The sequence below is a fragment of the Thermobia domestica genome, unplaced genomic scaffold, assembly GCF_964235325.1.
Source record: "Thermobia domestica unplaced genomic scaffold, izTheDome1.hap1.1 HAP1_SCAFFOLD_197, whole genome shotgun sequence".
NCBI classification, from domain to species: Eukaryota; Metazoa; Arthropoda; class Insecta; order Zygentoma; family Lepismatidae; genus Thermobia; species Thermobia domestica.
In genome coordinates this window covers 219,998-243,626 of record NW_027655925.1, presented here as the reverse complement: position 1 = coordinate 243,626, position 23,629 = coordinate 219,998, and the positions used below count along the sequence as shown (strand labels likewise).

Genomic DNA, 23,629 nt, shown 5'->3' with positions numbered 1-23,629 from the left:
AGTTTTCACATTTTAGGTTCTGCGTGTTGATGGAGACTTCCACAGTAAAGGATATTATCATTTCTACTCTCCATATCAGATGTACATTCAGCCTATGATTCCTTGTATTATTTACTGGATGATATTCAATAAATGACGTACTGGTATACATATGTGTAGATATATTTTATTGGAGATTAATTCAGTTACTCCTTTATCAGCCTCTTCATCAATTTAAACATTATTATTATTATTATTATTATTATTATTATTATTATTATTATTATTATTATTAACATACACATCACTTATCATTATATTTATTTTCAATATTTATTCACATATTATTATTATATATAGATATATCAAATTATATTCTGTTGAAGGCCGAATTTAGTAATAATACACTAGGATCACATGTCAACATATACAAGTAGGCATCATCATCCAGCTAATTATCCATCATACCGCGTTATTAAAATTACTCATTGCACTATCTGATAGTTCAAATTAAATCACAATATCATATACAAACTACAGTTGGGATAGCGTCGATGTTTGATCCGAGGCTTACAAATTTTAAAGATACATTTCTACACAATGCATGTTAACTAACTCAGAAAATGTCTTCTTTACTATAATAATTATCTCAGTTTGTTTATCCAAAAACGATTCGAAAAAATGTAATTTCTTTTAGATTTGGAATGTTTTAAATCATCCGGTACGGACCACTAACCCTTAAATATTCTCAAGAACAGTTTGTAATGCGTCGCTCAGCTATACAATAGCGGCGCATTACAGACTCCCCCTTGTCTAATAAATAAATAAATAAATATATATATATATATATATATATATATATATATATATATATATATATATATAAATATATATTTTTTCATGCAGAGCAATCTCGTGAAACTTGTAACAGTAGAACTTGTAATATTAGAAACTTGTAATTAAGTTTCTTGAAACATTTAGATAAATAAAATTAACATAAAATAATTAACTTAAAAGGAACATTAACAACATTTAAACTTTGCCAATTTAACACAGTATTCAACAACAACAAATGCGTACTATCCGTCCTAACACCAATATATATATATATATATATATATATATATATATATATATATATATATATATATATATATATATATATATATATATATATATATATATTTTTTTTTTTTTTTTGCGATATTTGATAATATCAATTTCTTTTAATTTCGATTCGAAAAATGTTTTAATATTCTTTTAGATTTTAATTTAAAGATCATCTGATGCAGACCGGTATGCCTCTTACCATCTTCCAAGAATCGTGTAATGCGACTGTTCAGCTATAAAATAGCGGCGCGATTCGAAAAAGTTATTCTTAGATTTTAATGTTAATATCACAAGATGCGGACCAGACACCCCATCACCAAATGAATTTTATGTAATGCGCTTCGGGACAGCTAGATAATAGCGGCGCGACGCATTACAAAGGAAGATCACTAAATAACGAACAAATAAACAAATCTCCTGTACCTTTAAAACACAAATGTAGGTAATTTGTATGCATGTTTGCTTTGTTGAATTTACTGAATGATATGTTAAAATTTCAAGTTACGAAATAGCCTGCAATATTAAAGAAGCAATAATGGTCATGACAATGATAAATACGTTTTTCAACATTAAAAATGTACAGAAAAGTAACACAGTATGAAACTTAAAATTGTAGATTTATAGTAGAGGTTCATAGTAATGTGAAATACAAATATACATTTTCCCCTATGTCTTGCAATTTGGTTCCTATAGAATTAATAATTTGTTTCGATTTCCTCGCGGCACACCAGCGGCCCGTTCGCGGCACACCAGTGTGCCGCGGCACACCGGTTGGGAAACGCTGTCTTAGAGAATCAAATAAATAGCACTTCATTTTGTGCATCTGTATTTTCAAGCTATCGTATGTACTCTGAATCAGTGTTATGCATTTCCTCCTCTGTTTCAATTGCTTCCATTAAATATGATCTGTAGTTTTCCTCAGGGGCGGATCCAGAGAGGGCGATCGGGGCGATCGCCCCCCCCCCCCACAAGAGGAAACTTTCTTATTTTATATATAAATAAACCCATCCATAACAAGTTTGGAGCTCTTAAAAGTAGCAGTATTACCGCCGACCGCCCCCCCCCCCAGAAGTCCGTCCTGGATCCGCCCCTGGTTTTCCTTCCTGTGCTTACCCAGTTTGAATTAACACCATGGCAGCTTGTACTTGATTCATTGTGGCGGAAGAAAACTGAGCTTTATTTGAAGTTTCACTTTTTTTTACCACGATATTACACCACAATACGAGCGCTACAGCACGTTTATTCTAATACCAGCACAAATAGTTTGCTAACTCAAGAATCAGAAAATACCAATACTTGAAAATCAGCTGAAAGTGGAATTGGTTCATTCTGGTTCTACACCATCCAATTAACATGTTCGATACTACTTCAATTCTTGTACTAGTATTTTTTTTTTTTTTTTTTTTTTTTCAAATTTTCAGATCTGACAATGTTAGACTTTTGTTGAGTTTACGCTGTTGCAGCGTCACTGACTGTTGCTGTCTCAGCTAAAGCTCAGCCAGAGTATTTAAACGGTATTGTATAAACGTGAGCATTGTAGATTTAATTATGATCCGTATTATCCATATTGATATAAAAGGTAAGTTAAGTAACTACAATAAAAACTTCCAAAATTCATGGCTCACAAGACTTAGCAAGTATCATAAATTGAAAAAGTGAAGAATAACAGTGAACAAGCGTACTGTAAACTTTGGAAAGTGTTTCTCAGAGTTCACAAAACTAATTCAAGCAAACATACATCTGTTTGGAAATCAGCCTTTAACATTATCACTGTCTGATCAGTACACCACTCACTGCAGCTCTACTGCTCCTCATGTAGTACGGACAGTGGCGTATTTAGGGGGGGCTTCCGGGCTTAAGCCCTCTCCGAAATCTTACTTACTATAGTAAAGTATATGAAATATCTTGCAGAATTTTCACATTTTCAGGCAAAGCCCCCTTCCCCGAAACAAAATCGTAAATACGCCACTGAGTACGGAGTTTGCCTAGAAGAGAAAGCCACTGGATAAGCGGAAGAGTATCCGGAGACCAAAGAAGCAAGGAAGAAGAAAAGTAGAAGAAAAAGAAACGCAAGTGTAGAATACAAAGAAAGAAAAGAGACCGGAAGAAGAAGGAGACGGAACATGAGTTGAATTGAATTGATTTTGAGTTTTACGTCTCTTCCAGCAGCGAGGCTATATGAGACGGGACCTACTGATTAATGTGGAATCCGAACCACGTGAGCTCCCGCCGGGAAAGACGGAACATGGCATTAGGCATCCAGAAGTAGAGGAAGATGAGTTAAGAATTTTGAGGTTTGATGGAATTAAGACACCGTACAAAAATAATATGGCGGAGGAAACACTTCAGCTGAAAGTAGAAAGTAATATTGTGGATTTCAAGGTCAATTCAGGAACGGCTAGGTCGACGATTATGGATAAGTATACAGGGAGGACTTTAGAAAGATAAAACTTGTCCAAAAGTATTCCGAACCTACAATATGTTGACCCTTTTAAATAGGGGACGCGTCTCTGCTGGAGGCTGGATGGCAGAACCATGCCGAGTAGGCCTATAAATCCTAAATATTGCGTCTTTAGACACTCTAAGAGAACGGAGAAATCTTTATTTATTTGTTAAACTCGTGTAACATATCACCGCCAACAGTTCGGAGCTATGATCGTCTTCTCACCGTTGCCACCGAGACTGTTTGACGTATTTTCAATAAAATGACAATTTTATATTGATAGTTTAAAATAATTAATTTTCAGGTTTGGGCTAAAATTAATTGAAATCCGCTACTCTTTAATCGTGAGATCAGGAAATACGAGGTTGTCAAAAACGAATCTATAATTCTCTACCCAAAATCTTCTATACGAATAGTTAGTTATATATGGAGTGTTTAGGTGAATACTGCATCAACTTATGTTTTTTGTTACTTCAGCTGAGAAATGTTCATTAGTTTTCTCTGTTTCGTAAAATATGTGCTCAGTTTCAAATTCTAAGTGGAAAAGGATAGACTACTCTAATTTCCATGATTATCTAATTCCATAATAAATCAATTAATATTCTGAATTTATCAGAGGCATCTATAAACTTTTCAGTCGTATTAGTCCACCAGCGAACGAGTGCGGGCGGCCGATTTTGGAACTAAAATACAAACAACAGTGTTTCTAACCGGATCACTTGTAATTAATCACAGTTGTTTTTGCCCTGTTCATAATAAACCACTTCACGCATATGTTCAAGTTAAGACAAACACAATTTCAAAAGTTATGGAAGTTATTTTCAGAACATTTTAAGGGACTGAAAAAAAAAAAGTACATACACCCTCCATATTAATATGACAATAACTTGCGAATAAACTAACCTCAATGTTGTACAAAGGAACACTGAGAACTTCGTAGCATTAGAGTGTAAGGAATTCCTAATTCATCTGTTAACGAAACCTCGAAGTTAATCTTTGTGAATCAAAGTTATACTTTGGCAACTGCGCTTTCATTGTTTAAAGCAAGTTCTATTGTGTAGTTTTGAGATAAGGCGTCTTCGAAATTGCTACCAATTTGGACCATGTGATTGATCGATTGACAGTACCTTCAGTAACAAATTTGCATTGAGATCATTTTCGGATGCGCTGCAAAAGACTGGTGAGAGAGAAACTGATAATCTAACCGCCTCCGAAGAGATTTGGATCCGCCCCTAATTAAGAAGGTAGATAAAGATAACTTTCTCTGATATCTAACCTGTCATTATTTAGCATGGTTTGGTAATTTAAAAATCCAGTATTTCTACCATATTTTGAAAAAAAAAAAATATTTAAAAGAAATAAACCCAATGTTACATTGAGGCGGTAGGGGAGCGATTAAAATTTAAAGTGGGGAGTCTGACAATTGATTTCTTATAGCTCGTGAAATTCACAAAAAATGAATTTCATATTAAAAAAGAAATACAAAATACATTTTCAGGGTAACTCTTACATTCATTATGTTATTATAAAGTTAATGGTACTTTTGAAATTGATTAGAGTGAATAGATATGTATTTAAGTAACAAAACCACTTGCGTAAGTTTTTCAAAATATCAAGTTAGAAGAACGAAGTTTGTCTTCCACTGCTATCTCATTGCTCAAAGATACTGGCGATGAAACAATTGGCCGGAAATCTGCGTAGCACATTTTAGTACTTACACTTGAAATAAAAATACAGCTGTTTAAAGACGATTGATTACCTTTGTCTTTGAATTTCATATATGCACACAGGATTTGTTAAACAAGACCGTACATCTGATATGTTTGAACTATATGCAACTTATGCTCACGGGCTAAACTCAGTCCTCTGAAGTCAATCGACAAATGATTACGTATTACAAAGACAACATTAGGCTCCCAAGTTTCAAAATTATATTGTGTATGAAAACAGATAATAGAATTAATTCTTTGTCACAAGAGACCTAGGGTCTGAAAGAAATTCAGAGGGAGTTCAAAGGGAATTTCTATACTCATAAATAAAAGTTGTGAATTTATTGTGTATTGAACCAATGATATTTATGCTTACATTACCCATACGCTGATGTTTTATCGATACTTTTATTTCACATTTACCAAAAGGCTGGATTACGATTATAATTCTAAAAGAAAGATACATTGTAATCAGGTTTTACAAGGCAATCCCGAAAGACAAGCTATCCAATCCCGTAGCCCTTTAAAAAATTAAGGAAAATTTCTTCTTCACTTCCTTTTCCCCCAAAGGGTTCACATTAATCGAAACGATGAAATGAAATTTCTTTAGTTTAACGTCCCATGATCATGCTCTTTACGCTAGAGGAGACAGCTGTAAACATTGTAAAATTAATTGTTGGGCTCTCACAGAACCACGTACAATAAAGACACATGCGCTAGCCAATAGACCAACGGAGAGAACTTCCACAGTTCTCGAGTGGAAACGTATCGGAATTCTTTCTTGGCTACAACTCAAGAAAATAATTTAGTTGTCAATCGATAGACCTACATTAAAACAAATACAAGCATCGCGAGCCTTAACTTGATTTAAACTTACAGTTACAAGATATTGCGCAAGTATCTAAGCTACCAACCCATAATTAATATTTTAGTCATTACATCTTATTACTGAGTTTTACAGGTTTCTACTGTTTTATAATGAAATCAAATAAAACGTAATCAATTTTTTTATATATATAATCTGCTTAATACATGGTAGAAACTCACTTGTATGCTATCTTGTTCTTAAATTGTTAATTTCCATGCATATGCCATTATCCACAATACATCTGCATTACTGCAGGAATAACCATTACTGCATTCAATAACAACTATATAATTTATGGAGTTCTTTATTAAGCGAAACAGATTAGGTTACTTATAACATGTAAACTGCAACTTTTGAAAATCGTTGGATACACTGCAGAGTGACGCTCTCCGTTCCCCTGTCCCACCGCGCTTACCTAGAAACTGATGTAAACACTACACTAGCGCCCTCCACGAAAAACCGCACTAATATCCTGGTTAGGTAATAACTATATATAAAACTACATGAACTGACCTAAAATAATGGGTACTTTCGGTTGACGTGGAAAGTTGAAATTTAGCATGATTGTAGTTTTCCGGAACTAACCCACAGAAAAATTGCCAAAAGTGTATACTTTTAATTTTTAGGGGGTCTAAAGGGAGGGGGTAAAGAAATTCCCGTTGTTATTTAAATGGACTTTTTTTAACCTGTAATCTCATGTTTTAGATACTTAGAATTAGAATAAATACTTGAAATTCGGTATGCCTATACATTTTCATTAGCGTTACCTATGTATACGTAACTTGACTTGACATTCCACATCAGCATTGGCAAGATGGGAAGAGCACCGAGAAAACCTTGGGTAACTGAAGTGATCCTTACGGAGATGGAAGAATGCAGAAGGGCGAAAAGCAAGGACATGAAATAATACAGAAGGCTGAATAATGAATTGAGAAAAGAGACGGACAAAGCCAAAGAAAAGTACATGGAACAGATATGTGAAGAAATAATGGAACTTCAACGGCGTGGCAGATATGATCTGATATAACAGAAAACACAAGAATTAGGAGGAAAAGCTAACAAATGCATACGTATATTTGAAATCGAAGATCAGCAAGGTCATGTAGTCACTGACCATCAAAGAATTCTTAGAGTTTGGGAAGAGTAGGGGAGGTGGGGGCATAATGGACATCTTAATGTTGAAATTGAAATTTCAACGTTACTATGAATGGAAAGTCAATGATTTTGCAGTACAATATTCTTTATTCTTTCTTACCAAATGTAAAGAGGTATAAGGTGTGAAAGCTTCACCAAACAAGTTGTATGTACAAATAAATTGATTTATTGTGAGTGACTGTTTCACCCTAGCCCCCTGGGTAAAATGGCCCCATCCTTGGAACATACACATATTAACCAAAATTATGTTCTGTTTCGATAAGGAAATGCTAGTTAATGAAACAGTTGCTTTGTACAACTATAAAATAATGAGTGGAAAACTATAAAAACGAAAATAATACTAAAAGTAAATTAAATGAAAAAGAAAATACAAAGTGGAATAGAGGGGCTATCAAAAAATTTCGAGACTAGGTCACTAACATGCCAAAAGATGACAAAACAAGGACACACGCTCGATTACAGGAAGCACTGACGTTCATACTATTCGCAGAGTAATATGGTACCCTGCTTAATTCGACATGGGGTATTTTGATCGCCTGTAGAATTTTAAGGGGTCAATTTGCCCCAATCCCGATATAAGTTTCAAAAACCGTTTATCTGCTATCCACCATCTTCCGCAAGGAAATCATGCATGATTGTTTGATGGGAAAACCTTTCTCATTATCTATGCGTGTACCATGTTTTATTCAAGTAGTTACTTTTTTCAGTAACGGGTAAAATATTCACTACATACCTTATATCGACGTACTATGAAAATGGTTTTCTCCAATTATATCACACGCTATTGAAGGTAGTGACCTCTCCCTTTCTAAACACTTTGCGCCACTTTAACTACGGCTTGCGCAGTAGTACCAATTCTCTGTCACCAGAGGAACCCCACTATATACCGGGGTGACCATCTTGCCCCTTGTGCTCATTATGCCCCACTTCCCTTACATAAAAGATCTGTATGACCAGAAGAATCGCCTCAAAGATATTGCGATCGAAGCAAAGGAAGAGGTGGATGATGATGAAAAAGGACCCAGTATATTGAAAAGTGAAGTAATACAAGCCATCAAGGACATGCGAAGGAGGAAGGGCACTGGAGATGATGATATACCCGCAGATCTGCTCAAGGGATTAGGAGATAATGCAATGAAAGTATTTACTTCACTTATTAACAAGATCTACCTGAGTGGAGAATGGCCAAAGAATTTTCTTGATGTTACAATGATAGCACTGCCCAAGAATAAGGAAGCAAAGATGTGCAGCGAGCACAGAACCATTAGCCTTATTTCCCACATTGGAAAGATAATTGTGCTCATACTGAAGAGACGGCTGGAAAACAAGATAGAAGAGATGTTGGACGAAGACCAATTCGGATTCCGGAAAGAAAAAGGCACCAGAGATGCCATTGGGTTGATGAGAATTATCTTAGAACGAGTTCTGGACGTAAAGGAAGGGTTGTGTTTGTGCTTCATAGACTGGCAAAAAGCTTTCGACAGGGTCAATTGGACGAAACTTTTACAAATACTTAAAGAAATTTGGATCAACTGGAGAGAATGACGGCTCATTCGCAACGTGTACATAGGACAACGGGTCAAGTTGCGTTTGAATGAAGGATAAACCAATAGCATGGAGCTTGGAAGAGGAGTCAGACAAGGTTGTAGTATGTCGCCACAATTATTCAACATTTACAGTGAATGGTTATTGAAGGAAGTATTAATGGGAATTGGAGATTTCAAGATTGGAGGGCAGATCATTAACAAGATCAGGTATGCAGATGATACAGTTATTATAGTTAGAACAGAAGAAGGACTACAGGAGATGATTGACAAAATAGCTGACACTGGGAAACTATATGAAAATCAATATCACTCGGAAATCAATATCGAAAAATCGAAAGTCATGAGAATATCCTGTGGAAATGCGTCGTTACAGGTCAGAGTAGAACAAAGAGTACTTGAAAAGGTTAGCCATTTCAAATATCTGGGAAGTATTTTGACGAAAGACGCGTAATGCACCAGAGAGATCAGGTTGAGAATTGCGATAGCCAAAGAAGCATTCAACAAGAAAAGGCCAATAAAGGAGAAATTGGTCAAGTGCTATATTTGGAGCATTGGATTTCATGGTTCAGAGATCTGGACATTACGGAAGTTAGAGAAGAAATATTTAGAGAGGTTCGAAATGTGGTGTTGGAGGAAGATGGAGAAGATAAAATGGACAGAAAGAGTAACAAACGAAGACGTTTAAAACGGATAGGAGAGAATAGGACGTTTCTAGCCACCATCCTTCGTAGAAAAGCAAATTGGATTGGACACATCTTACGAAGATATTGTCTTCTTTATAACTCCATAGAAGAAAAGATGGAAAGAAAGCGAGGAATAGGAAGAAGAATAACACAAGTGATCGATGATTTGAAAAAACAGAAGAAAATATTGGGAGTTAAAAGAGGAAGCTGAAAATCGAGAAACATGGAGAAAAATATTGCCAGGTCCAAACTGAAAATTAAGAAGAAAAGAAATAAGAAAAAGAAGAAAAAACTCACTATTCCCAGAACCTGCCAAAAGGCAAAATACTTAATAATAATAATAATAATAATAATAATAATAATAATAATAATAATAATAATAATAATAATAATAATAATAATAATAATAATAATAATAATAATGTATATAAATAACTAAAAATAAAAATTTTCAACTTTAGAGTGGTTTTATGGGAAACTGAAAAAACTTCCCCATGTTATTTATATGGGACACCTTTTACACCTCTAAATTATTGGGCACTTCCATGATTGTAGCTTTTCGGGACTAACTTACAGAAATATAGCCAAAAATGAATCGTATATAACTTTTAGAGGGTATAAAGGAGGGATGAAGAAATGAACATTTTTGGACCTATAATCTCACATTTAAATTAGGTACTTGGAATTGAAATAAAAGCTTGAAATTTGGTATGCTTGAACGATTTCATTAGCGTTACTCAAGTAAATCATCAAAATTTCCAAATTGAGTGTGTTTTTTATAGGGAACTGAAAAATCTTTTTCTTATGTTATTTATATGGGGCCATCTTCTACACCTCAAAATGTTTAGGCACTTCCGGCAGTATTAGAATGATTAAATTTTTAATGAGTGTAGCCTTCAGGGACTAACCCACAGTAAGATTGCCAAAAATGAATATTTTTAGTTTTTAAGTTATCTAAAGGGAGGGTGAAGAAATTCCCATGTTATTTAAATGGGCCCATGTTATTCCCATGTATGTTTTCTTGGGATACAAAATCTTATCTTTTACTGTACGTGTGGACTTTGTGGTGGACAAACACCGTGCTCGTGGGTTTTCTCGGGGTTCTCCCGTTTCCTCCCACTTTCTTCATGCCACCATTTAATTCATTTCTCATTATCACCGTCTCCTTTAGCCTAACCGGCATACCGTGGGACGTAAAACTTAAAGATTTAATTTCATTTTTCTTTTACTGTAGATAGTTGAAATACGAAAAGAAACTTGAAATTTGATATAAGTGCGGGTTTGAGAGGTGCGAGGCCGTAGGCTGAGTAAACTCGGGGGTCTGGGAGCTAGCCAAAATCTTATGTAATAAAACTGAATGTTTGTTTATTTGTCAGTTGTTTGTGTGTCTTTTATACAAATCCTTTGGTTTGGCCATCGCCGGCTATGGTTTGACATACTTCTAGTTTGGCGTAGAAAATTTTTAAAATGTGTATCCTAAGGGAATTTAACATTTATGCCAAAAATTGAGTATCTCACAAGGTCCCCATGTTATAAAGACATATAAACATATAAACTCGTTATTTAAAAATTAAGTGAGCTTGAAGAAATGGACAGGGTTTTAGAAAATTGCACTTTTAATGGAAGGGCAATATCCATTTTTCTCCACACATTCAAAAGACATTGTTTACCTTGTCATCATGGGGAAACGGTTGAACTATTTGAAATAAATTTTAGAATTTGGCTCCGGTCAGGTTTTTATCATGTCACTTTCATTAAAATGCGTATCCTAAAGAGGAATTAGTTGGTTGATTATTGAATAGTTGATGGGGAACGTGAGTAGCCATAGCTGGATCCAAGAGAGCGAAAGTCTCTACGCTCCTCCCCCCCCCCTTCCTCCCCAAACGGCACAGGCACTAGTGTTGCAAGAGCCCGGTGAGACAGAAAGTTGAGAATGTTTCACGACCGCCCGCTCGAACCGTTCCCCCAGAGTTGGGTCCTAGATTTGCCCCTCTCAGTAGCAAGTTATTGACACATTCTGTACATTAAAAGTTGAAAATATTACTTTTAAAAAAATGAGGTTCAGACGTAAGAAGAAAGTAAGTTCCAAATATAAAATTCAAGTAAAAGGCTTAAGGAAGAAGCAGGTTCAAAACATGAAGTTTAAGTATAAGTCTTAAGGCGGATTTTCATGAAAGCGCCCGTTGCGTTCTTTGCTTGCGATGTGGCTGAATAACCAATTGAGAAAGTTGTTTAAGTACAGTTCTACGTGTAACACAACTTTCTGTTGACTGCATTTAGAAATCGCAAGCAACTAACGCAACGGGCGCTTGCATGGAAATACGCCCTAAGGAGGAAGGAGGTTCAAAATATGAAGTTCAAATATAAGACATAAGGAGCAAGGAGCTTCAAAATACGAAGTTTAACTATAAGGCATAAGGAAGAAGAAGTTTCAAAATATGAAGTTCAAGTAATCTGCAAGAAGAAAGGAGGTTCAAAATATGAAGTTCAAGTATAAGATGTAAGGAGAAAGGAGGTTCAAAATTTGTAGTTCAAGTATAATGCGTAAGGAGAAAGGAGGTTCAAGTATAATGCGTAAGGAGAAAGGAGGTTCAAAATATGAAGTTCAAGTATAAGCTGCAGGAAGACAGGAGGTTCACAATATAAAGTTCAAGTATAAGCTGTAAGGAGGAAGGAGGTTCAAAATATGAAGTTCAAGTATAAGATGTAAGGAGAAAGGAGGTTCAAAATATGAAGTTCAAGTATAAGCTGCAGGAAGAAAGGAGGTTCACAATATAAAGTTCAAGTATAAGCTGTAAGGAGGAAGGAGGTTCAAAATATAAAGTTCAAGTGTAAGATGTAAGAAGAAAAGAGGTCCGAAATATGAAATTCGAGTATAAGACGTAAGGAGAAAAGAGGTTCAAAATATGAAGTTTAAGAACAAGGCGTCCTAATAGTCATATGCTCCTAATAGTCACAGAAACTCCAAACAGTTATCCACATACCGGTACTACTTGTAAATTCAGTACGTTATAGCAGTTTATTTAGTTATTGTGTAAGGTACGTGAAAGTAAGGATGACAATTAAGTACTTGATAATGACCAATAAGTACTATATTTCCACTCATTTTCATAGTTCATACCATATTCTTGATACATAACATCATATATATATATATATATATATATATATATATATATATATATATATATATGTGTGTGAGTGTGTGTGTGTGTGTGTGTGAGGGGGTGAGGGGGTGTATAAAAATACAATGCATGCTATATGAGACCTGTATAATAATCTATATGGCCATTAATCTGTGTTGTTCCATCTACTGCGTACCAACAAGTCTACGTAACAATGAGGATTGTTTAGTGGAAATTTCCATTCATGGCTGAGAGGGAACATTTACATCTGTGGTAGGGCTATGTTTTCCCCGTGAAGCTTATGAATGGAGACATGTGAGTGTAAGAGCTTTGTTTACTATAAATTTAAAATCTGTGTTAATTGGATCAAACAATATCAAATGGTAGGAACATCATTATCCGCTGCTAATTGTAAATGTATCAAGAACACTAGTACACGTGAGTATGCATCTCATTCCTCCGTCTCCTTCCCCCTCTCCCTCTGAGTGTATACATATGTGTAGTTACACAAAATAAAATAAGTTGTCCTTCACACTAAATCAATCTAAACGAAGACGTATTACCATCCATCTCCCCTCAACACACATATATGTACAGATGCTAGCATGTTGAATGATTGATCCGAAGTGACACATTACATATATACATCTAGCCCTCATGTTTTGCCGTGATGGGGTTCTCTTCTCTTTTAATTTTAATAGTGACTTCCGTAGTTGCAACAGCCAGCGGGGAGTTGGGCGACCGACTTCGGTGACAGGTGGATGTGTTAACCTAGATCTCTGAACGCTTGGTGTCTCCCCCTTCTTCTATAGGTTGCATCCCTTTTTATCTCGCAACTCTGAGGATGGCAAATCTACAAATACACTCTCAACTGCACTGGGTGCCAGTTGCACTGTGTGTTCTTCCAGAGGGCATAGGAAGTAAGTAACACCAAACATTCAAGAAGTTTTTTAGATTATAGTCATATATCCATGAATTATATCAAAGAAAGTTTTTAATAACAATTTTAGTTATCGTTGTCTTGGTATATTAGAGTTTATATCAATATTGAAACTTATGGTGCAAATTGATAAAATTGAACAAAAGAAAGATGTAATGCTAAATGGATACAATGTAATTAGTACAACTGACATTCACTATGCGAAATATTGTATGCCTGTTTCATATAATAACACTTCAAAAAACAGTGTAACGTTAAAGTCTGTGTGTTTCATATATTAGAGATAATAATACATAGTGAGTATGCATTACAGGATAGAATAATGTAGACGGGGGAAATGGTCTTCTCCCGTGGTTAGTGGTTTGGGTTCCTGCTTTTGCTTAGGTAAACACGAAATGGATTGTAATTGAGTTTAGCATCCCTTTCAGTAGCGAGGCTATATAAGATGTGGACTTATTGCTTAACGAGGGATTCGAACTACATGAACTTCCACCAAGAATCAAACCTGGGTCTCCTGCGCCAAAGACACGTACTCGAACCATATAGCCACGAAGGAGCTCTAGGTAAACATAGATACCATACGTGGTTCGAACCTTACATTAAGCTTGACTTCTTTCAAAGCAATCAATCAAATATTAATAAATATTTAAAATACAATTTTAAGAGCAATACTTGATTGGGTTAAAGAAAACTTTCAGTCATTATCCTTATTCTCATCGCAAAAACTTAAATTTAGAATTTCTTTGGCGTTGAGGTAAACTTACCCTTGAGACATTATTTGTCTATAGTAAAGGGCACTTAGAGTCAAAACTCACCGTAATGTCTTCAAAAAACGTTTATTGTCTTTTAAAAAATAAAAAATGAATGTTAGTGAAACCCATTTAAAATAGATATATATTGGTTATTTCCTACGTCCTTGTCTTTTTCGTACTTTTATGGGCAACTGTAGAATGCTGTAAATGAAATACATAATCAAGCATCTTCTGCTGTCTTGGAATAGCAAGAGAATAGAAGAGTATGGAAGTTCCGATATTTTTTAGAAGCACACACGTAATGTTCTGAAATAAACTTACTTATTACGCAATGTAACACTAATTAGCTTTCACTACGCTCATCAGTTTCTCTATTTTCTTTCTCTTTCTTTCTTTCTGACAGTCTGTGCATCTATGTACAGTGATTTATCCAGAATTTTTAACTTAGGGGGTGTTCAAAAAACCCTAAGGGGGTGCAATCGTGCATTAAGGTCATATACTATTATCATCTTTTTAATTAGCTTTTTTTTTTTTTTTTTTTTACAAGCTTTAAAATTCGTTGATGCAACGAACGATTCCATTGACATCGAGATGAAATCGTTGGTAATCAATTGATCAAACATTGTTGTGACGATCACAGCCGTGTAAAGGTTGATTTCCACGGCACGTTAAGCCGTGATCTTGTTTTGCGTGCTTTGCTTGAAAATTTATCTTGTCGAAAGTAAATTGTTTTATGTTATTGGCACTTAAAAACAAGAATTCAAAATCTTTTAAAAATCAAAATAGCAAGACTTTTAATGGTGTCTTCACGTTCTGCGTAAAGGCCCTCCAGCACTTTGTAGAAAATATTTTAAATGATTATCTTTAGGCGGAACGGGAATTCCCGTTCTGCCTAATCTTTCGAGACGAGGAATTCCGTCCAGGGAGGGATTTCTTCAAGAGAATTTTTCTTTAGTAATCGTAAAAATTCTGTAAGAAGAATAAATATTTCTTTAAGTTTTATCATAAATTTTAGATGTTATTCTGCTTGTTCTTCTCGAAAAAATGACTAGATGCAGTTCTGTTATTAACAATGTTATTCACATCTATTTCAGTAAAAATGAATGCTATATTAAAAAAACACTACCTGTAGAGAAATGGAAAATTGATTGACTCAGTTGTAAGAAGGCCGTTTGACATTGTAGCTGAAATGAAGATAAAATAAACTTACTTTGGTCTAGTATCAAGTTACTTCACAACAAAATTTTATTCACTGTTCCAGTAGTTAACCTCCAAATTGCTAAGGCACGCAGTCAGGGGCGGCTTTAGGATTTTAATTTTGAGTAGGCTCGCTCTCTCGCGTATGGATACATATGCACATTTGATTGATTAATGACAACAGGAACTTACTTTTACAGTAGTGGTTGATGCTGTTTATTAAATAATTATTTATCGTTAATATAAAAAGTGGAAAATATATTTTCTCTATTGTATCTTTTAGTGTTTATATATTTTTCAAAATTTTGGTTAGGCCCGTACCTACCCGGCTTTCCCGGCTCAAATCGTCACTGCTCGCAATACGTAAAAGGTGCCACAGCTCACATCCTCAAGACATGATTGGCCATATATTAAGCAAACAATGCAAAAGGATGCGTAAGAAGACCCTTATCCTCGGTTATCAGACCTTTTGATTTGATTGAAACTACAAAAAACATACAAGTATTTCAATATTGATATTGATATTTTGTATTGCTGCTATTTACATTGATAATATAAATATGAAAATAGAAGTATACGAATGATACTATTGCATATAGTATACAATTATGTATAGTAGCAAACCCGCACATCCTGCGCAAGCCCACGAAAAGTCCGTTCTGGATCCACCCCTGCGGGAGACAGATGATTCAGGAAGATTAATTATGATGGAATTGGTGGAATGAGAACTTGGGAGGAAACGGGGGAACCCTAAGAAAACCTACGGACACGAAGATGTACACCACAAACGTATTTTGTCGGGATCGAACCAGGGGCCACACGCACCAGAGGTAAGAACTCTATCAAGGAGCTACCGTGCCTCCCGATACATGGGGTTCAATGGTAGAGCCCTCACATCGGATTTGAGATACTTTGGTTGAATTACAAACCATATAAATGTCTGTTGATCAACAACAGATCTCGGTTTCTCACGTATCTTCCATTTGCGGCCGCGTTCTAATTCCATTAAGCACTTATCTCCTTTGACGTGCAGTGCATAATCATGGGGCGTTAAACTTTTTTAAAAAAAGAAAAAAATTTCATTGTCATTTTAAAATTAAAAATTCTAAAATATTATTATATTAGCGTTTAATGGGAAAGAATTGTCCAAAGATAAGACATATACCAATCAATAAATCTAACACAGCGGAACAAAATGACATGGGCAAATATACATTCTGATGAATGATTGCCGAAAAAGTCAAGAAAGACTAATTTCCTTATAAACCTGAACATTGATTGGGCTACTATAACCACGCCATCCATTAAGATGCTGAAGTACATTCTTACTTTTTACTATTACACTAGGAAGATGATAGTACCTATTGTATGATTAATGAGATATACCATAAAATATGATTATCCTTAAACCTTTAGTTCTTGTGTAACTAATACATTGTCCGAATGAAATCTTTCAGTTTAGCATCCCGCGATTACACTCTTTAGGCTAAAGAAGACAGATAATTAAGACAAGTGAATGATAATGGAAAAACTTGGTGGAGTGAAAATGTGGGAGGAAACGGGAGGAAACCTCGATAAAACTCACGGACACGATATTGTCCATTGTAAACTTTGCCGGGGATTGAACCAGGGTTTCCACCCACCCGCTGAGGCTCTATGTTGTCCAAAGATGACACATATCAATCGGAAAATAAAATGAAAATGAAATCTTGAAGTTTTACATCCCACAATTATGCCGGCTGGGCTAAAGGAGACGGTGATGAGGAATGAAGGAAATGGTGGAATGAAGAAAACGGGAGGAAACGGGAGAACCCACAGAAAACCCACGCACATGGTTTTTGACCACCACAAAGACTATTTGGCACGAGATGGGATCGAACTAAGGACCCCATGCACCAGAGGTGAACGCTATGCCACTGAGCCACCTCGGCCCCACATTTCAATTAGCTGATCTGGACAACATGAGAAACTTGAGAGTAGATTCTGACGAGAAAATTGAGAAAAAATAATGTTTCTGCCGCTGAAATCCATGTTGTTCTTGCCAATAGTAATTGATATTTTTTTATTTTGCTGTAACAGATTATTTATTTGTGAATTGTATATGTAATAATAGGAGACACCGTACTCTAGAGGTTAGCGTCGTGTGGCAAGGTGGGGAGTCACATGAATAAAAGATGTGATGGCCACTAAGTCTACAAATCTCTTAATACGAATGTTAGAGATCACAACTAACTACGTGTTCGTCGTTAAGCTGAAATTAGTTCAGCTTGACACTAACAGAAGGCGTTGGAGCAGCTCAGACCCATAAAGAGCTGTTACACCTAGCGGTTTAGTTATGTGAAATTATATACATTTTTCATTAGCAGATTATATGCACTGTTATTTCTCCTTTCCTAACAACAACAAGCATGACCTAATAGTGAGGCACATTATAAATTTACATCTTTCATTGTAAAATTACTTATTTCTTCCATTTTATGAATAAAAGTAAAATAACAACAACCCCATTGCCATTATTGTCCTCTAATAGTCATGGACGACCAGACAGATCTTACAATTGGTTGAGGAGATACATTGTCAACATAGATCCATTATTTATAAACATAGATACCAACACCGTTATTGATACCTTTCTAGATTAGGTTTCGTTATCACTTAACGTAATTGAAGTAGCTCCTCAAATTGCCTCACGATCCTGGATCAATATAGAAAATTCTGTGAATAGATTCGAACTATACACATACATCCAAAATAAGCGTGATTAAAATTAGATTATACAGGAGAATTTATATAAATATTGGAAAAATGGATTCTTCCATAGATTCGTGGCTAAAGTCCTCACTTTTGGTGCACATATATACACAACAGGTTCAACTCTGCTAGAAATAGCTACAGTACAAAGAGAATAAACATCTAAGTAGTGAGTTAAGTTTAATTTATTATCTGTAGAGATGCTCACGAGACAACATTTGTGGCTGTCTCGTCTCGAAAATGTGCTGTAAAAGTGATGTCTCGGATCGAAAAATATATATTTCTCTATTGGAAGACCCGTGTCTCGACTCGAATTTTGTCAGGAACATCCTGTCTCGACTCGTCTCGTGCGCATCCCTAATTATCTGTTTTTCATAACCATGGTGCCTCATAAGGATGCAAAACAATAATAATAAATTCATAAAAAGGAAAAGAAAAATGGTAAGGGTTAAAACTGATCTTAATTCCATCACCTGATCTAGTAGCAAGCAAGTGCGCCTTTGGTACATGTGATCCGAGGTTCAATGCCTGTGACAGAGCATTAAAATTTGAAACCAACAAGGGGGGGCACGGTAGCTTAGTGGTAGAGCACTTACCTCCGATGCGTGGGATCCCTAGTTCGATTCGCGACCAAGTAAATTTGTGGTGGACAACATCGTGTCCGTGGGTTTTCTTGGGGTTCTCCCGTTTCCCCTCATATTCTTATTTCATTAACCCCTCCGTCATCATTCATTTGCCTTCTCCCTTAGCTTAAACTACATAATCATGGGATGTCAAACCAGGCCGGTAGCCAGCCCAAAAATGTACGGCGGGCCCGGCTGAAGTTAGGGGGGGGGGGCGATCCAACCATATTATAGTTCATCACCATATTATAGCTCGTTTCCAAGCCTACCGTGAAAATTTTAGGAGGGGGCAGCAAAAATTTAGGGGGGGCGGCCCTCCTAGACCCCCCTGGATACGGGCCTGTGTCAAACTCAAAGATTTCGTTACATTTCATGTTTGAAACCAACAAGTAAAACGAATGTTGGTTCACGAATTAGAATTCTGAATTTGCTTTGTAAAGATAGAAACCATGATAATATAATCGTTGGCAAAAATCGAAAATTATTATTATTATTTTTTTCAGCATACACAGTCAAATGCAACAAACGACAGTATCTAGAAAAGCTCAACTTGTTTTAATAAACCATTTTAAACAGACGCCAAAATATTATGTCAACTTCTAATAAGCTTAAGAAAAAAACGATTCCAATAAACCGACATCATAGATAATTCGTTGCAATTAGGCCATAACAACAAGACTCGTTTCACTTTCTTACAAATGTTAATCGCGAATGTACACTCATGTCCAAAATTATTGTCGCATGTCTATAAATATCTCGTTGTACGAATATAATTTGATAACGAATTCGCCCGGTATTTCTTATAATGTTAGTATGTTTATAATCGGCAAAGACATGTATGTGGCAAATTTCATGTCAAAAGAGCAGTAAATAAGAACAATAAAACGAAAATAAAACTTTCTTGTCCATTTAGCAACATTTTGTTTTACACATTCTAATTTTCGTATTTATGATTCTTTCCCTATGAAATTTACCACGAGTATACGTTTCCCGATTATACACATAGTATCAGTATTAAAAGTGCCCTACAACATCATTATCAAATTATATTCTTACAAGAAGACAGTTATAGCAGTGGTGCCCCCCCCCTCATATCCTTTTCGATTAATTTTTACACCCCGTCAAATATATTTATATAGATTTTTAACCCCCCAAATATTTCAATGACGCAGTCTGCTTCATACCCCCCCCTTTGTGGGCACCCCTGGTTATAGATATGCAACAATCATTTTGGACATGAGTGTACGTGACGTATGTACCTCATGCATTGTATATATATATATATATTTGAAGAGAAACAAATAATAAGCTCATGTATGTTTTATGTGTGTAAGTAAACAAATTTCAATTTTGATTTGAAATAAGCATGATACTGCGTAGTATTTACGTACAATAAAAAAAATACTCTAAGCAGATCAAACAAACAAAGATATATTGGGACATCTTTTCCCTGCTCTGTTAAAAAAAAGGGGGGGGGGAAGAAAAGACATCATCAATGTTTCAGAGCGAATTTCCCTCTTCTTCTTCTACTTTCAATTCTTAGAAAAAATGGAGAAAATCTCCATGTCTTCTCCCATAGATACGATTCACCGTTTTTCAATTTTGTTGTAGTTTGCACTCAACATGGGGAATGGAGGGGTAGAAATTGGAACCATTAACCTCAAGAGATCTTCATGCAACTTCACTCAATTAATCCATGTTTACTCTTGCTTTTTGGAACAGAATTTCTTCCTCTGCTGGTGTTAAACATCTTTCGTACATCAAGAAGAAAAAGAAGAATATGTGTGTCTGTCTATCAGAGTGTGCGTAGGAACCTTCGGCCATCACTACAAAGGGAAGAGAAGAAAGAAAGAAAAAAAAGGAAAGACAACAAGTAGATCAGCCGATTGAAGGAGGCCACCTACTGAGATAACTTGGTTTTGTGGGAAGAGTTTCATCTACATTGGACTCGTTCGGGAGCTCTCAAAGTCTCGAAACAGGGATATATCCAGACAGTACTTGTCTTCTGAACCCACACTTACATAGTACGTATATAGAGGAGCTCTGTCAAGGAGTACTTCCAGGATACCATGAGAGTTGGAGAGTGCTGTTACGTACTTTATTTTGGTAAGTAATAGCTTATATATAATTTTTATTCTTTAAAAAATAAACAAGAAAACAATGGCGGCTCTTGAGGGGTCAATGCTGGCGAAAATCACGTTTTATCGCTATAAGCTAAGACAGTAGCGTACGCAGCAATTTATTTCGGGTAGGGGGGTCCAAACTCAATAGAAGGGTATTTTATATTAAAATTTCTAAAATTGCCCCTAAAATTAGGCTAAATTTTCACAAAAGTCGAAATTTCGAGGTGTCAGGACCCCTAGGACCCACCCCCTGCGTACGTCCCTGAGCTAAGAGAATGAAAACTTATCTAATGTACTAATTATTTCTACATGTACAGTCAGCAACAAAAGTTCATCCTGTTTGGTAAAATTTATTTTTTGAATAACGGTGGTATAGCTGGGATGTTCAAAGGTGGAAGGTACGGAATATTACATTCTTTTTAATTTATTGAAAACTATATTCAAATTGTCCTTCCATTCTGAAGTTATTTACAAAACTAGTTTCATCAAACAGAGAGAACTTTTGTCGCTGACTGTACAAATGTACAATAGATTTTACTCTTAGCTTCTATCGATAAAATTATAATTTTTACAATGTGACTTTCTTCAAGAACCGCCAGTACAAAAGAGAAAAGATATAATGCTTTAATGAAGGTCTAACAAATGCTACTGCTTGAGGAAGCAAAATATTTAACGCCACAGAATCGGAAACTCATCTTTCGATTCTAACCACTCAATATTTTACTTAACATACTGATTTCGAGCAACTTCACCTCGCAATTTAGCAAAACCAACTTCCGCGCTGATACGCTAAATGAACAATTATGCATTTTATGATGATTTTTTTTAAAGTTTGTAAACTCTTTGACAGCGGCACGACAATAAAAGATTAAAGCTTATGCTGTCATAGTAACATACACCCTAGCAGCACCTGATGGTTGGCATGATTTGGGAAGTTATAAAATACGCTGGCCTAAAGTATTTTAAAGAATGATGTTGGCAAAGCAAAAATTATCCGTCATTTATGTTAGTCATCGAATAGTTTCCACTTCTTACTGCCAGATCGTAATTTCAGTTTCTTCGTACGGGTTACGCTGCCTAGCAAATCCTCCGGAAATTATAACGTAAAGCTAATGTTGGCAGTTGGTTAGCCAACCGTTTTCTACTATTGGGCCTATTGTCTCTACTGCTAAGGTGTATCTATTTCACTAGTTTTTTCTCATGAATTTTGGTTTAGCGATTTCACCGTTACCGATGCTGCAAAATTGAAAATCTTCCAGACATTATGGTTATTCTTCAAATACAAATTATCCCCCAATAGTGGGAAACAGTAGTGTAGCAACTGCCAACGTAAACCCATTGTTGAACATTTTCCAACAAATTAAACCGTCAATTACTCCTGGCAATAGCGGAGTTTTGCCTGGAAAAATTATTAGTAGTTCTGAAAAAAGGCTTACTTTATTTTATTTATTTATTTATTTATTTTGTCACTGAATTGAATTTTTAGCTTCCCACCATAAAAATTCCTCCACATCCCTTCCAATTATTTTCTTTAACAATTTTTTTTTTGTTTGTTTCTGGGAAAGGGGGAAATACCTACAAATTCGGGAAACAGACAAAATTTCCAACAAAAAATTTGCATGATATTTTGACGTATAACGAACTGAGGGGCCACCAATGTCCCTCCGAACATGCACCTAGGAGCCGAGATGCTGCATAAGCTCAAGTTAGGCAACTCCGCTATAAACTACTGTTAGGATAGCAAATATTACTTTTTGTATCTAAAAGGAGCAAGGTATTACTTGAAATCAACTAGAGTTAACCAATGAATGTCGATACTACTATCTTTCCACAGTCAATCTTTATTTGGCTTATACCACAATCACAAGCCACCATAATTAAAGAGGAATTTTCCTGTATTCCAAACAATTATCACAATAACTATGGTCACACTTGGCATTACCATCAGCCACTAAAATATCAATTGCCACCCTTGGCTCATCTACCAATATCTATATCTTCAGCCACTCATGGCTCCAATCAAACACATAAACAACTGCAGCCATTACGGCTCATATTCCACATACAAATAACTTAAGCCACTTACGGCTCCATTTCCACAATTACTCAATTACACATATTTAAACAATCACATAGTTACGCTCTTCCTTTTCTAAACCTAATTACGTTCTTCTTTTGTTTACACTATCTATATACTAACTTTTAACACTTTTCACTCCCAACATGTTCCTGGGTATCACCTAAAAACGAACTACACCAGCTGACTCCCGACAAACATTAACGTCGTTTACATTCACTCTCCTGTCTTTCCCTTCATCTGTTTCTTCAAAACTCTCAGTCCCCTTCATTCTTCCTCTTCTGAAGCATCTGGAAATCCCTAAACCCCTACTTCTTCCTTTAAAAAAAAAAAAAAAAAAGTCATAGGAGGACGAAAAGGTAGAAGCAACACTTTCATTTGAAAAAATCCTGGAAACAGGTCGTTTTTCCAGCCAAAGTTAAAAATTAAATATAATGATTTTTAAAAAATAGGTTTCTGGATTATTAAACTTAAAAACCGCGGCATCCTATAAGAATTTACACTAAAGGCCGGGTCACTGTAAAAATTTCATAGGTAAATTTACAAA

General features: G+C 35.5%; 1 protein-coding gene across 1 annotated transcript in view; it reads left to right on the top strand.

Moving 5' to 3' along the window:
* The first annotated feature begins 13,465 nt into the window (after positions 1 to 13,465).
* The window catches only part of LOC145676529 (uncharacterized), a 53,428-nt gene continuing 43,264 nt past the window's right edge, over positions 13,466 to 23,629 (top strand). The window contains exons 1-2 of the mRNA XM_081747359.1: positions 13,466 to 13,539; positions 20,605 to 20,988. Coding sequence (XP_081603485.1) covers positions 20,952 to 20,988 — 37 coding nt within the window. The 5' untranslated portion in view covers positions 13,466 to 13,539; positions 20,605 to 20,951. The remainder of the gene's footprint in view (positions 13,540 to 20,604; positions 20,989 to 23,629) is intronic.